This window comes from Onychostruthus taczanowskii, unplaced genomic scaffold (genome assembly GCF_017590055.1).
Source record: "Onychostruthus taczanowskii isolate IOZ18803 unplaced genomic scaffold, ASM1759005v1 scaffold2, whole genome shotgun sequence".
NCBI classification, from domain to species: Eukaryota; Metazoa; Chordata; class Aves; order Passeriformes; family Passeridae; genus Onychostruthus; species Onychostruthus taczanowskii.
In genome coordinates, this window is record NW_024499239.1 from 7,878,131 (window position 1) to 7,891,916 (window position 13,786).

At 38.3% G+C, this 13,786-nt stretch overlaps 1 protein-coding gene across 2 annotated transcripts in view; it reads left to right on the forward strand.

Annotated features, from left to right (window-relative positions):
* The window catches only part of RFC1 (replication factor C subunit 1), a 33,342-nt gene that overhangs the window by 439 nt on the left and 19,117 nt on the right, over positions 1-13,786 (forward strand). The window contains exons 2-4 of one of the 2 annotated variants that reach the window (XM_041402834.1): positions 4,889-5,017; positions 5,948-6,023; positions 7,113-7,232. In XM_041402834.1, coding sequence (XP_041258768.1) covers positions 4,889-5,017; positions 5,948-6,023; positions 7,113-7,232 — 325 coding nt within the window. The remainder of the gene's footprint in view (positions 1-4,888; positions 5,018-5,947; positions 6,024-7,112; positions 7,233-13,786) is intronic. The other variant, XM_041402835.1, reaches the window with a different exon arrangement.

A 13,786-nucleotide genomic window follows, 5' to 3' on the forward strand; every position in this document is an offset into this window, starting at 1 on the left:
AGCGAGCCCCGCGGGCGGCCCCGGGCGCGCAGCCCCGCGCGGAGCCCGAGCGGCTGCGGCGGAGAGGCCGCGCTCCCGCCCGCAGCGAGCGGCCGAGGCTTCCCACGCGTGCCTGGAACGCGAGCCCGTGCCCGAGGAAGTGCCCTTGGCCGAGGGGAATGTGGCTGAGCCTCTCCAGTTTCCCTTTCCCCGACAGCGGGCGGGTGTAGGGCGCGGACCGCGGGCTCGTCCGGGGAAGGAATGCGGATGAGCAAAGCTGCTGTGCAGGCGGTGTGCCGCGGTGTTACCGCCTCCTGCCATTCCAGCGGGAGCACACGCCAGGCGTGTCTGGTACGAGCTGGAGGGTGCACAGTATTTGCAGAAAAGCAATTCGATGGGGGAAAAAAAGAGCTTGAAAGTCTGGAAGTGAACAAATGTTTATCGGTAACTATGCAACCCTCAGTAGGATGTAAAGGGATTCTGAACATAAACATCTATGCGTTCCTGTGCTTCCAAAGTGCCGCTCACCTATGCGGTCACCATAAGACGGTATCCCTTTTTCATTTCTGGCTCAAATAAGTTTGCTTTTATTCAGATGGAGTCTCTGTGCACATCTTTTACTGTCTTAACTACAGAAGTAATTTTGCATTTTAAGGTGCAGCTCTAGTTTTGGACTCTCCAAAGAGTTTGAGCTTGTTTATAGCTTACACCTGGTGCTCTGCGATGGTGGGTGGTACAGTCTGAGTCTTCTACTGTAATGACAGAGGTCTGCCAGCACTAAGACTCCTGGTGCTATTAAACTGATATTTTCATGGTTTGTTTTGGGCTGGCTGATGACTTCAGGTCTCTTCAAACAAGGGATCTGCCTGTCCTGTGTCCCTGCTATCACCTTTTTAGAAAACTGATCTTGCAAGGCTTGCTTCCTCCTTTCCCACCTTCCCAGGACAAAGGCATTCTCCCTCTGTGCGATCTTCTGAACGTCACACATCTCACAGTGTCTGTCCTAGAAGGGACGAAGACAGCCATCGTTTTTGGGAGTATAAAAGTTGCCTCATCCCTTTCCCTGAAGTGGCTGCTCAGCCATCTCTGCTGCAGCTGTGGAAACAGAGGCAGCAGCACAGTGGTGTTGTAATGGTGCAGCCTGTTGTGCTTGTGCAGAGACAGCATGAGCATATTGCATGTCAATGTCACACCCTTGCAAACTTTTCTCCTGTAGTGCCAAGTATAAGAAGCCCCTGTTAGCTTGACTCTGTTCTCAGCTGTGCTGAACTGATGTGTGCAGAGTTACACAACAAACTGATTTGTATTAGAAGGGATTTATTTTTTCACCCAGATTAGTGGCCATGACCCAGTTCCCAAGCAGTGAGCTACAGTGGCACACCTGAAGGAATGAATGCCCAGGAGTAGGGGTTTCTGGAGTTTCCCTTTCTGAGAGGGACACTCATGGCTGGAGCTGGAGCATCACCTAAAACTGTGATACTGCTTGTAAAACTTCTGCAGTTACCACTATCAGTAACTGTTCATTAAGTGTAGTTACCCAAGCAGGTGTTACTGGTTTCACTGAAGTGATAGTATAAATCTGATTTTAGTTAGTGCAGTTGTTCTGGAAGTGCCAAGTGTCGGAGCTGATATGTGAGCAAAACTTGCACTGAAATAGGCAGACTGGAAAGAAATATGATTGCTTTGATGTAAGGCCATCATTGAGACTTACACCTGAAGTAAGGTGCTTTACTTTCTACTGCAGTCATTGAGCTGGGTTGGTGAAGTTCAGTTTTCTATCTTGTATTTTGAGGTGCAGACTGGATTATATGATGTTACTTTGGAAAATATTCTGCTTTACTAAACACTAGTCTTGTAAAAACACTCCTGGAGTTCCCAGTCTTTGTACTACCTAACAAATGGGTTTCAGTTTCTGTTTGTGTTACTCTCCCCAGTAAAGAGACAGGTACAAATCTTCCAAGAGAGAACTTGCAGCCTGGCATGATTAATCCTGTGGTCTTCTGTTGCAGTGTAAGAGGGAGGATTTGAAGCAGTAGTCAGAGCAGGCAAGGCCTGGATGGCACAGCCATACAGCTCTAAGATAGCTGAGCAGCTTTTTAGGCCTTTCAGATGCTAGGGATAAATCACCCCCTAACTGAGTGAGAGTGATCAGAATTCTTAGTTACAGCTCCTGCCTGGGTGGAACTGCTCCAACTTCTTCCTTGCTGGTGCTGTGCTGGAGCAGCCTGGGGGAGCCACACCAAAAACGCCTTGGCTGTTGTGATTGTAGCCTTTTGGGCAAGGGAACAGCCATGGGGTGAGTATCTCCAGGATACACAGGACACATTGCTGTGGGCTTTGGCGGCAAAGGCTGCAACTGTCAAGTGTCCTGGAAGGAAACTTGACAGTTGCAGCCTTTCTGTATTGGAACAAGCAGAGGTAAAAGCTGAACATACAGATTTTCCAGCTGGAGGTCCTGTATATGTATGGATGGCATAATACACCAAGAGGAGGGTCAGTCAGAGTATGTTAAATAGATAACATACCAGGAGGGAGGAAAGTGATCCTGTCTGGTATCTAAGCTGGTATGGTAGATACTTATGTGGCTTGATTTCTGCAATTAGTTATGCAGTGAATTAATAATTTATCTGGCATGCCTTTACAAAAAGCATGAAGAATCTTTCATGATTCCTGGGTAAAAGCTTCACTGAAAGGTAACTTTGTTGTTGCCCTGAGGCATACTTTTTTCCCAAGCAATTCTCTATTCACTGTGTTATGTCAGCAAGATTACCTTTTCCTCTGAGGAACAGAATAGCTGAAGAAGATTGGTGAATTTATAGCAGAATATTGAAGAAGGCTGTGCATAGATGTCAATCTTCCTTTGTAGCTCAGGGCTGTGTATTTTAAGTTTGCATTTCATAAAACTTGTATAAATCTTAAAGAATTCTAGTATTATTGCCTGTTCTCAAAACACCAAAAGGTTCTGCAAAGGTTCTGACAGAATTATCTACACTTTAAAACTGATTCCAGAACTGGAATCCAAACTCAACATCAAGTTAGAGGAAAAATAGCGATTAATAAATCTTGCTAAAAAGCCTTTGGAGCCTATTGAAAAGCTTTAGAAATAAATTAAAGCAAACATGTGGTTTTAAGCTGGCCTAACCAATGTAATACATATTCCCTACTACTACTACTTATAAGGTGTACAAACTTCATGACTGTGATTTTGGGATGTATCCATGTTCCCTCTCGTAACAATTTCCAGGTAGCACAGAGGTTGGCAGAACAAGGTAGATTTGCAGAGCACCTCACTTAGTTAACAGTTTTTAGTGAAAACAGTAGAATGAATAGAACCTTAGTGTTAATCTAAAATTAAAATCTCAAATATTTTGAGCTTTACAGTAACAACTATTAAAAAAAGAGAACTTTAAAGTCACTTTATTTTGCAGTGTTGTATTAAGTATTTAAATTATTTTACTATGTAAAAGATCTAATGATACTTGCTTTTCTCTTGCCTATGTTACCTTAAGCCTAAAAGGAAGCCAGTAATAATGAGTATAATTGAGTAATTGAGTCCAAATATCTGCTTGGAGACTTTTTAAATAGATGCTCTCTTCAGACCTATTAGCTATAGGTATTGGCTATCAAAATTTCAGAGTTTATATAGTACTGCATTTATATTGTAGGAATACATGTAAATAGTAGAGTGTTGAAAATCTGTGCTTCAAGGTATGAATTCCATGGATAGAGAAGTGTGAAGTCACGATGAGGAAGAATGATTTTCAATCTACCATTTGTTGAATCCGTATTAATATATGCAGTTAAAACACAAGAAGCCTAAATTTTTACAGGAAACAACATTTCCAATTCTAGAAAATTATTTTAAGTGAACTGAACGAATCTATACATGTCCCATCTTTTGTTTATGCTTTCAAATTACATGTTCCATTGATTTTAAGCCCTAAATCCAAACTGACAGGAGTTGACTTCTGGTAAAAGAGCCTCAAAGACCTCTTACTATCAATCAGACTTGAAGCCAGTTTTCTAGTGGATCCCTGTAATAGTAGGGAAGTGCCAGTTGAACTCCATGATGGGAATGGCTCCCAGCTGTGTCCAGTGCAGTCCTGAGCCCCAGCCTTTCCCTGCTGGCTGTGGTTTAGGCTGCAGGAGGTACTGGCTTTCTCTGAAATGACTTCTAAGCCTGGAGGGAGTGATACCAACCAGGTACCTCTTTCCTCAATTTCTTTTAATGGAACTGGATTGCTAGATTTTTAAAAGAGTAGTCAAGTGTGATTTTTATGTGTACAATATTGATTTTCTAAAATTTAAGCTCCAGCTGCTGATTTTACATGCTTAGAAAGCTTGTTATGGCTGTTTTGTAGACAGGTACTAAAATAAGGTAACAAAATAGATCTTGGTGTTATTTTTCTTTATTTAAATTTTATAAATTTCTCGCTGGCTAGTTATTTAGTGAGAAGGTGGAGAATGCAGTGTGTGCCATTACTTCACTGTTTCAAGCTCCTGGTCCTTTCTTTCTACATGGGACACTACTTCAGAGCTGTGTTAATCATTTTAATTACATAAATAGTTTGGTTTAGGTTTGTGATAATTAATCAGAAAAAAAATTGTAATTATGCATCTGTCTTAAGTCACTGTGTTTCATTGCTGCTGGGAGTTTGTCTTGCAGTATGTTTTGGTGAAGATCCCAACTAAGGAAGAAATAAGTTTTTTTCATGATTCAGAGATTAGGGTCAGGTGGTGTGGGTGTCTGAGTAGCTACTTTAACTATCTGGGCTTTGTTTGCTGAACTGTAAACAAAATTTCAAAATCAATAAATGTAATGGAACTGCTGAGACGGTGCATTGCTATTTTGTAGTGTTAAGAGCTGTCTGTATTTAAAAATTTATAAAACTCTTTTCCCTTTTACTAGGATATCCGGAAATTCTTTGGTGTTGTACCTCCTGGAAAGCGACAACAGTGTGAGGCTGTGAAAAAGAGTGAAAAAATTAAAAATGGTGAAGGACCCTCAAGTGGGAAGAAAAGAGAAAAGGAGACTAAGGTTAGTTTTGATTTTCATATTTATGAAGTGCTTGGTTTTGCTGATGCTGGATTATTTGTGTATCTAGCATTTTTTAAAGTCACGGTTCTTCTCATATACTAAAATAACAGACTACATGTAAATTGTTTTTATAGGCATGGGAGGAAACTGCCACTTAAAATTAACTGCTAGCAGTAAAACTTTGTAGGTGGTGAAGAAAATTGCTAATTAAAAAAAATTGGTTTGTAGGACAAAGGTAGGAAGTTGTTACTTTGTGTAAGAATAGTCTGATGTACTTGAAGTTATTCTGCCTTTTGGCCACAGTTCTCTAAGTAGGTTTGCTAATGTAATTTTTATAAACACAAGATTTGTGCTCAGTAGATGTAGACATATCATTAATGTGTCATGCTTACAAATGAGGTGAAAGTCTCTTGTGTGGTGCCTGCTGACCAGTTTTTTTAACACCTGTGCAGGAAACATGAACATTGTGTTTGTTGGGATCACTTCTCTAAACCTGCTGCAAAGACCAAATTCTTTAAAATGACAGATTATAACTAGATTGGGTTCTGGTTTCAGACTACTTTACATGTTAATCATGAGCTGTATACAATAGAAAGCAATGGCTAAAGCTCATTTAAAAATCACTTAAAGAGGGGAAGAATTTCTAATAGGATGGAATGTATAATGTGAAGCACAACAATTTAGAGTGAGATGTTACTTAAATAAGTATTCTGACTATGTAATTTCAATTTGAAAATTCTTCCTTATTTTCTGTGTGCTGCATCTTTCCCCCTCCCACACAGGAGCTGGCACAAGACCGTTTGTAAATGTGATATTGGAAAATAATAATTTCTGTTAGAACTTGTTTGACACTCATAAATTTGAATGTGTTACTGACTAAAAGCTGAGAGGATCTGTTTAATGGTTGAACTAATGGACTTTTGCACTTAGGTGAATAATTCACCCAGTGAAGATGATTCCAAACAGAAGCGGACAAAAAAGAAGAGAAGAATAATCTATGATTCAGGTAGTGTTCACAGTTGTTTCTGAATATTCCTTTGTATTTTTTGCACTGGCTTGCAAAGTTGATTAGGTAAATTGTACATCTGAAAGTTTTTATGGGTTGAGTTTTATAAACAGTTCCTGTTCAGCAGTGGGGAATAGTAGGAGTACAAAATTAATATATTGCTGCTACCTTTAAAGTACTGATATTGTTTGGAGATTTGGCAAATTCTAACCCTTTAGTAGTAGGATAGAAAAAGAGAAACAGTGCTCTATACTCTTCAATATGGAAACCTGTTTGTTTTTTAGTTGGGGTTTTTGGTGGTGTTGTTAATGGTGGTTTTGTGCAGGGTGCCAGTACGCGAGTCCATTGACTATAACCACTCTGATTTTAGATATAATTACAATATATTTGTGTTTATCATGGAAAGAGACTCCGGAGGTTAGCCCTCTCTAACACTTGTTAGTTGTCTCTGCTTCTTCAGTTTCTCCTGTTTATTCATGTGGATGCTGGGATCTGTCATCCACAGTAGTATAAATCTGTCATCTCCACAGTTTTTGGGATATGGAGAATAGTTGGTGATGTGAGTGGCAATTCACCAGTGTTCTCCTGAAAAATCAGAGTACCACCTCTCTGTTTTTTTGGTTTTGCTTGTTAGTTTTTGGAATAGGTTTCCATTTACTGGAACATACCAGCATAATAGTACATTTCTTGTGGGTTTGATGTTGAGTTTTTAAAAAATTTTTGTTTGTTTTTGTTTAATTTTGTGTGTTTGTTTTTTTTTGAAGTAAATTGCTGTGATATTTTTGAAGGTTGCATTCATTTTTAGAAAGGTTGCTGTACAGATATAGCAGTTACTGAAATAAGTAACAAAGCATTTATTGTTATGAAACAAAAAACACTGTCAAGGCTGAGTTCTGACCAAATTTTCATTTAGTCATTTATGTGGTGGATGAAAAGGGAAGCTATGCTCTGACCTTCCTAACATATGGTAGGAATATGGAATCTTTCACTCAGCTGAATGTATGTGAACACATGTTTACTGTTATGTGATCTATTAAAGCCTGTTGTGTATGTGGAGAAAATTACATTTATGTTGTGGTCAAAACACAGATTCAGAAGAGGAGGAGCAGTCAGTGAAAAAATCCAAGAAGTCACCTGAGAAAAAAGCAGCTGCTTCAAAACCTGGTAAAGTTCTAAAGCAGGATCCTGTTGTTTATATTTCAGAGACAGGTAATGGAAGAAATATATCATTATATGTTCACCTGTAGTGGGGTGGGCTATGTTATATTGGGATGGATTGTTTGACTGATAGACCCAAATGTGACCATAAAACCTAATATTGAGGAAGACAAATGATGTCCTCCTCAAACAAGCTAACCAAAAGCACTTCAGAAGTTTAACCTTAAGTACTGTAAAGTCAGGAGCAGGGTGAAAAGTGAGGTGATGGTAAGTAGTGGCTTAGGTTGATGTAAATAGGCATGTGGTTTAATGAGGTAATGCTTCCTTGCTTAAGAGAATTCCGTAGATTTAGGGGAGGAAGTTAAGGAAGTACCTTTAATGTAGTTTATTTGCTCACTAGCATAGTTAGAAATGACTGTTGGCTGCAGGGATTTTCATTTTACCTGGTATATAATGTCTAATCCATGTCTAATCTCTGTGTGATATGTTGGTGACTAAAAGGTTCTTTTTACCTCTCAACACAAACATTTATTTTGTCAGTTGCTGCAGTGGTTGCCTGTCTTTCTGCACCCAGTCTGAGCTGGGCTGAAGCTGCTGTACCTTCTGCCTTCTGTATTTGTCTCTGGAGTAGAGTTCTTTATAGCCACAGTACTTACTGAAAAAACTGTGATTGAATTAGCAGACTTGAATCCAAATCTGTTTTGATAAAACATGTTTTTTAAAGAATATAGTTTCAGTAGGGCTTCTGTAATCCCTCTTTGAGTTTTATTACACTTATTTTGGAATAGAGGACACTGTCCTTAGGTATGCTAGTATTTTTTTTTGTAAGTTTATTGCTGAACATAAACATTGCCTCCCTATAAAAATACCATGCATTTTTAAAACAAAAAGGGATTGTTTGCTGCAGTATTGTATTAGAAGTCTGGCTCAGCTGATTTTTTCTGTACCTTTCTTCCTCCTTGGGGTCTTCTGTGTCTCTAGGATAGATACGTTGTGCTTATTTTGCTTGTCCTTGGTAGTTGACCTGGCATACTGCTGTACCACATCAGGTATTCAAATGAGCTCAATTTTCCAAAATAACATGAATGTTTTATTTGTCTTATTTATCTTTTTACTCAAAGCTTTGTTTCCTTTGACAGTTTTTCCACAATTCTTTCCTAATTAAAATGATCTTTAAAAGCATTTATCTCATAGTAGGTAAATTATCAAATTCCTGAGGAATAAACAGTATATATTTAGATTTATTATGCAATTCCAAGTGGTGTAATCAGATGTTTTTGGATAGGGATACCATGGGAACACTAGTCAAGGTTATTAGTGAAATCCCTGAAAACCATGGGCTCAAGGTTACTCTTATCAAAAGAGTCTTAAGTACACACAGGTTTGATTTAACAGTGTATTCTAAAACAATACTTTATAACCTTGAGACATAATGCTTGAATTTTGTTTTCTGATAATTTCTATAAATAGTTCCTTCAGCTTGATGGAACTGTCAAGCTGAGTGCATTGAAGTGGTATCGATACAGCAGCTGGCTTGAGATAAATGTATTTTACAAGATTAGGAATGTAGACATATAGGTAGAAAAGGTTCTAACAAATTTTGTAGAAATTTGTCCTTTTCTTTTTTTTACTGTTACGGAACTGAAAACTTAAATCAAGAATATACTGCTAGGACTCATTCAAAAATCAGAATCTCATTCTCAAGGGCTCTGTCAATGACAGTGTCTGAAAGAGCCTTTTGGCATCAAGAAGGCAGTAGAAGTTTGGTAGTTAATTGCCTCAGCCTATTTTTCAATTTAATTTGAAACTTTCTTCCTCTTGTTGCTGGAATTTCTTTTCAGCTGATCTGTATATCTGTGTGGTATCCAGCTTTCTCCAAAAGTGTTTGGGGAAATGAACCCTTTGGTTTGAATAAAAGTAGACTGATCTGGATTATTGTGTTGGTTTGTTTCTTATTGGCTTGTGAACAAGTTAATTTTTTTAAAAGGCAAAAGAACAAAGCAAGAATAGTTGCTCTTTGTTTTTATAGATACATTTAATCTAAATAAATATTTAGTTTTATCTTTGGCCATCATTAAACTAAGTTGTTCTGCACAGTAACAAGGGGGGAAAAAGAGCCTTTTTTGTTAGTAGTACAGACTTAGGGCATTGGGAGAAACCCAAATGTTCATTGCACTTGTTAAAATAATACTTGCACTGTTTAATGAAGTATGGAACCTTGAGCTTTGTAGATGACCTGTTAGTGTGGTTTGTTGAACCTCATCTGGTTTCATCATATGTGGTTATTCAGCAAGAATTTTGACCTTGCCTGAAGAGAATTCTTACCTTTCATATACATTGTGTAGAGGTAATCATGTGTATGTAGCAATTGCCTTGATTGCTTTAATATTTTTAAAAATAGAAAAGCCTTATAGTAGTGATGGGCATAAAGGTAGAAAAACTGACATGGTGGGAACTGAGGAGGTCTGCAGGTTACTGGAAAATTGTTCCTTTGGAGCTGAGAAGACAGGACAAAAAGAATAGCTTGTGAAGGTCCTTGATAATAAAGACTCTTTTAATGTAGAGAATATTTGGGATAGGGAAATAAACAACAAAACAAACCCAAACAACCTCAGACAAAAAAATTATTAAGTGCTAATACTGGTGGGCAAAAAAATAGTCCCTACATCCAAGCACAGGTTCAAATGGGCAGCAGGTAGTGAATAAGCATGTCCTTCACTGACATATTTAATGGGGAAATAAAATGTTGTCACTGGCATTTCTGGGCAATACTTACTTATGGACAATGCTATACTTGAGTGAGAATGTGAAGAAGAGATAAATAGTATTTTGTGTGTTAACTTTCCTCTAAAGTGTTTCATGAAAGGTCAGTTGAGAAGGTGTAGTTGAACCTTAAGGGAGTTTTGAAGTGCATTGAGGAATGAGAGTAGGTTCTGGCAGAAGTCCTCTGAAGAAGCAGGGATGGGTGTTATAGAGGAGAATGCATAAGTTACTGAGGAGTGAGCCTGTTTAAAGTTGATTTGGTTAAGTTTGGGAATACCAGCAGCACAACGTAAGGGTCATGTCATGGTAAATGTGGTCTTGTACTCAAACTCTTGAGAGGAGTGTTGCATGAACATAGTGAATGTATGAGCGTAGTTAACTCCCTGAATAGGGGAGTAGGTGTAAACCAGAGGTGTGCATGAAGTAAAATATAATTTTATTCTTATAGAAGTGGTCTTTTTTTCTTTCTACAGAAACTAGGATAGCAGCAACATTGAGAAATAAATGCAGTTCTGATTTAAAAAAAAAGGATTAATTTATCAGAATACATTAGAATTACTTGTCAGCCTGTATTTAAAATGTAGTAGGACATGAAATAAAATTAATTTTAGTTTAGTCTCTGTGGCAGGTCTTCAAGCTGTAGCTGTGTTAGCTCAAGATGTTGCTGTTTTCCTCTGCCTGTTCCTATTCACCATGCTGGAGATGTTCTTTTTCCCTTTCAGATCTCCTTATTGAACTGCCAGAGTAACTGGTCTTAATGTGCTTAATCTGCTAGATTAGTTCAAAATGTAAAAGAGGATTTATGTTTGGATTTTTTTTCTACGCTGATTGATTTTTTTGGAAAACAGAGCACTGTGTCCTGAGAGGCTTAGCAAGTTGAGCTACCTGAGCTGCAGCACATTTATACACATTATAAAATTTAGCACATTTATACTTTCCTTGATTGCTTGAAGTTACCTCTTTTCCTGTTTTGTAATTATTCATGGGCATTACTGAATATTCTTCTCACGCAGGTAACTTCAGGCAATTAAAGCAGAACAGAAAATTTCATTGCGTGGTGGGATTCAGATCTGCTTCTGTGAACTACTGTTGTAGAAAAGTAACCTGCTCAAGTGAATAGAAGTTTCAATAATAATAAGCTGGAATGAGTTGGTGGACTGATCCCTTCTAATTGCTTGCTGAGGTTATACACACAGCTGTTTCTGTGCCAAGTGCAAGCATTTCATTTGGAAGGAGTTGTTCTAATTGGTGGGTTTGCAGATTAAGATAATTTACTTTGGTTTAAATACATTCACCTTTCTTAGGTATTTTAATGGTCCCAAAACTAAGCATAGAGACTTGACTAACAGTTTTATTTGGTGTGTATTGGACCAAGGATATCAAAGGCTATGTAGTTTGACACTCAAATGTCTAACTCATGGTAGTTAACTGCATTTCAGTGTTGTATCCCTAAACCTTTTTATCTCAAAGTGAAAAATAAAGCAGAGGCAACTTTCTAAGGTTGCCTTTTATTAACTGAAAAATCCAAAGGTAAATTTATTTCAGGGGTGTAAAGGTGAAATGATTCATGTAAGCTTTATAACAGCACAGAACCTTGACATGTCAATATAGGCCAAATGGTAACAATTGTGGTTTAAAGTGCATGTTTGTAGTACATGTAGCACTAAAATCAGTTAGCTTTTTGAGAAATGGCATGAAAAATCTAATGTGACTTCATGACATAATATCTAAATTTTTAAATATAGGTTGCAACTGCTAGGTTTTTTAAATAAGGAGAAAGAAAAATACACTTTGCTAATCACACATGGCATCTGTTCTTTGGAAGGAGTTGCAGGGGTTGAGTTGGAATAGACTTGCTGGCTTTTTTGAGAAATGGTTATCTTAAAGATAATCTTCTTAAAGAGTTACTTTAGGCAAAAGATGAGTACAAAACTCAATCCTGCCAAGTGCTGGGAGTGTTGGGTACTGACCCATTCATAGGTAAAGTAAATAATGTCAATACTAGGACTGTAGACAAACCTTATCATCTGCGCCCTCCATTTAGCTTAGACAGCAGTGCCTGTTGCTGGCGATGGCAGGTCCTCTAGGACAGGAACTGGTTTAAGTACTTGTGCAGAAGAGGTGTCATTGAAACTGAAAAATGTCCAGAATATTATAATTTTTTACAAGTAATGTAGATTTAATGATTTTAGGATGTAGTCATTTAGCTCTATACAGAAATCCTTATGTAGTAGTCTACAAATGCCATTCAACATATGTAATGAGTAGAAGTTAGTTATGATCTGTAGATGCCCTGCCTATATTTGGAGTTGGTGTTATGACATCATAGTAACAGGCTGTCCCTGCCTCAAATATTTTGTATCCTAAATAGAATAGGAACCAAGGACTTATTCTCTAGTGATGGGCAACTCAACTGTACAGAAATAATAAATTAATAAAATACATTGTTCTGAGGGCCTGTCCTATGCTGCTTGTTGCCATTGTCCCTGCCTGCAGTGGAGTGCTCCCTTTTTAGATTGGCTGGGGTAGTTCCTGTACCCAAGCCTTTTAAAAGGATCCGAATTTATGTTTAAAACAGCTGAGATAATTTTCATCAGACTCAGCCAGGGAAAAACTGCAGGTGTTCAGTAATCAACAGGTGAAACTTTTGAGAAAGGGTGAGGATAGGAAAGAGGAAGAGGAATAACAAACAGTTACAAGCGACCTGCTGGCATTGGTTTATTAACATAATTGTGCTTCTGTTGGAACAGTATATAAAATGAAAGCCAGCTGTGCTTTAATGTCGTGGAATAGCTCTTAAAACCCCCAGGATGGCAATTGTTTGTTGCTAGGGAAGTTTGTCCTCCTACATTGCCCGGCATAATAGATCCCTGCTTCATGTGTAGTGTTTGTGTACAAAATAATTAAAAGCAATCTCCTGAGTGTCACTGCCTGTATGTTCCACTGATCACATGATTAGCTTTCCCTTTGTTGCATGTACTTGATTTCCAGAAGCCTCTACTAGAATATATGGTCTTTACTTGTGTTTGTAGTTCTGAGCTGATCCTGGAAAAAATAAAGAAGTGTATGTTCAGGATATTTTTTCTTTATGTAGTACACAAAAATGGATCATTGTAAACAGGAAATGGCTGTTCTTGGAATAGTTGTGTTCTGCTATAGACAGGTTTTACAACAGAAAAGTCATTGAGTTGATGAAATTGATTCCTATTTCTCAGTGAAGTCCATGCCCCCATGTAAAGCTATCTCAAGGTTTGCCCAGCAATTGCTATAAGAATGCAATTAAACTGCAATTTTTGCAAGTTAAACCCCAAATTGTCACTTGTATTTCCCACAAATTACTGTCTTGCAGGTATGAATAAGAAGAGATCTTTTTCCTGTTACAGGTCACGTGTTGAGCAACATTGACCTGATTAGTCCAGCAGCAATAGAATTACTCTCTTGGCACCTTCAGAGTTGTAAATCAAGTTGCCTTTGTGCTTATAAGGAGACTGGAAGGGTGCAGCTGATTAACTTTGCAGTTCACTTCTGTGGCAGTAGGTGTGTGGGAGCAGTTGGTTTCGAGGAAAAGTGTTAGGGTTTTGCTAAAAAAGTTGATGTTTATCAGTACTTGAACTAAGGGGAGTGCCTGGAGATAGGTGAATTTGTGATGTGCTTATGGATTTCCTGAACCTGGGATGAAAATGTAGCCTGAGTGTCAGTCCCCTAAAGCCTCTTTTGAAACCCACTTTTAATAGAATCAGGCTGGTTTCGTTTCCTAATGGCAGCCTCCATGTTCTCATTCTCCCTTTCTTTATTTTTGTTTATCAGTGACTGTTCATAAGTGAGTCTCTTGCCTGTCTTCA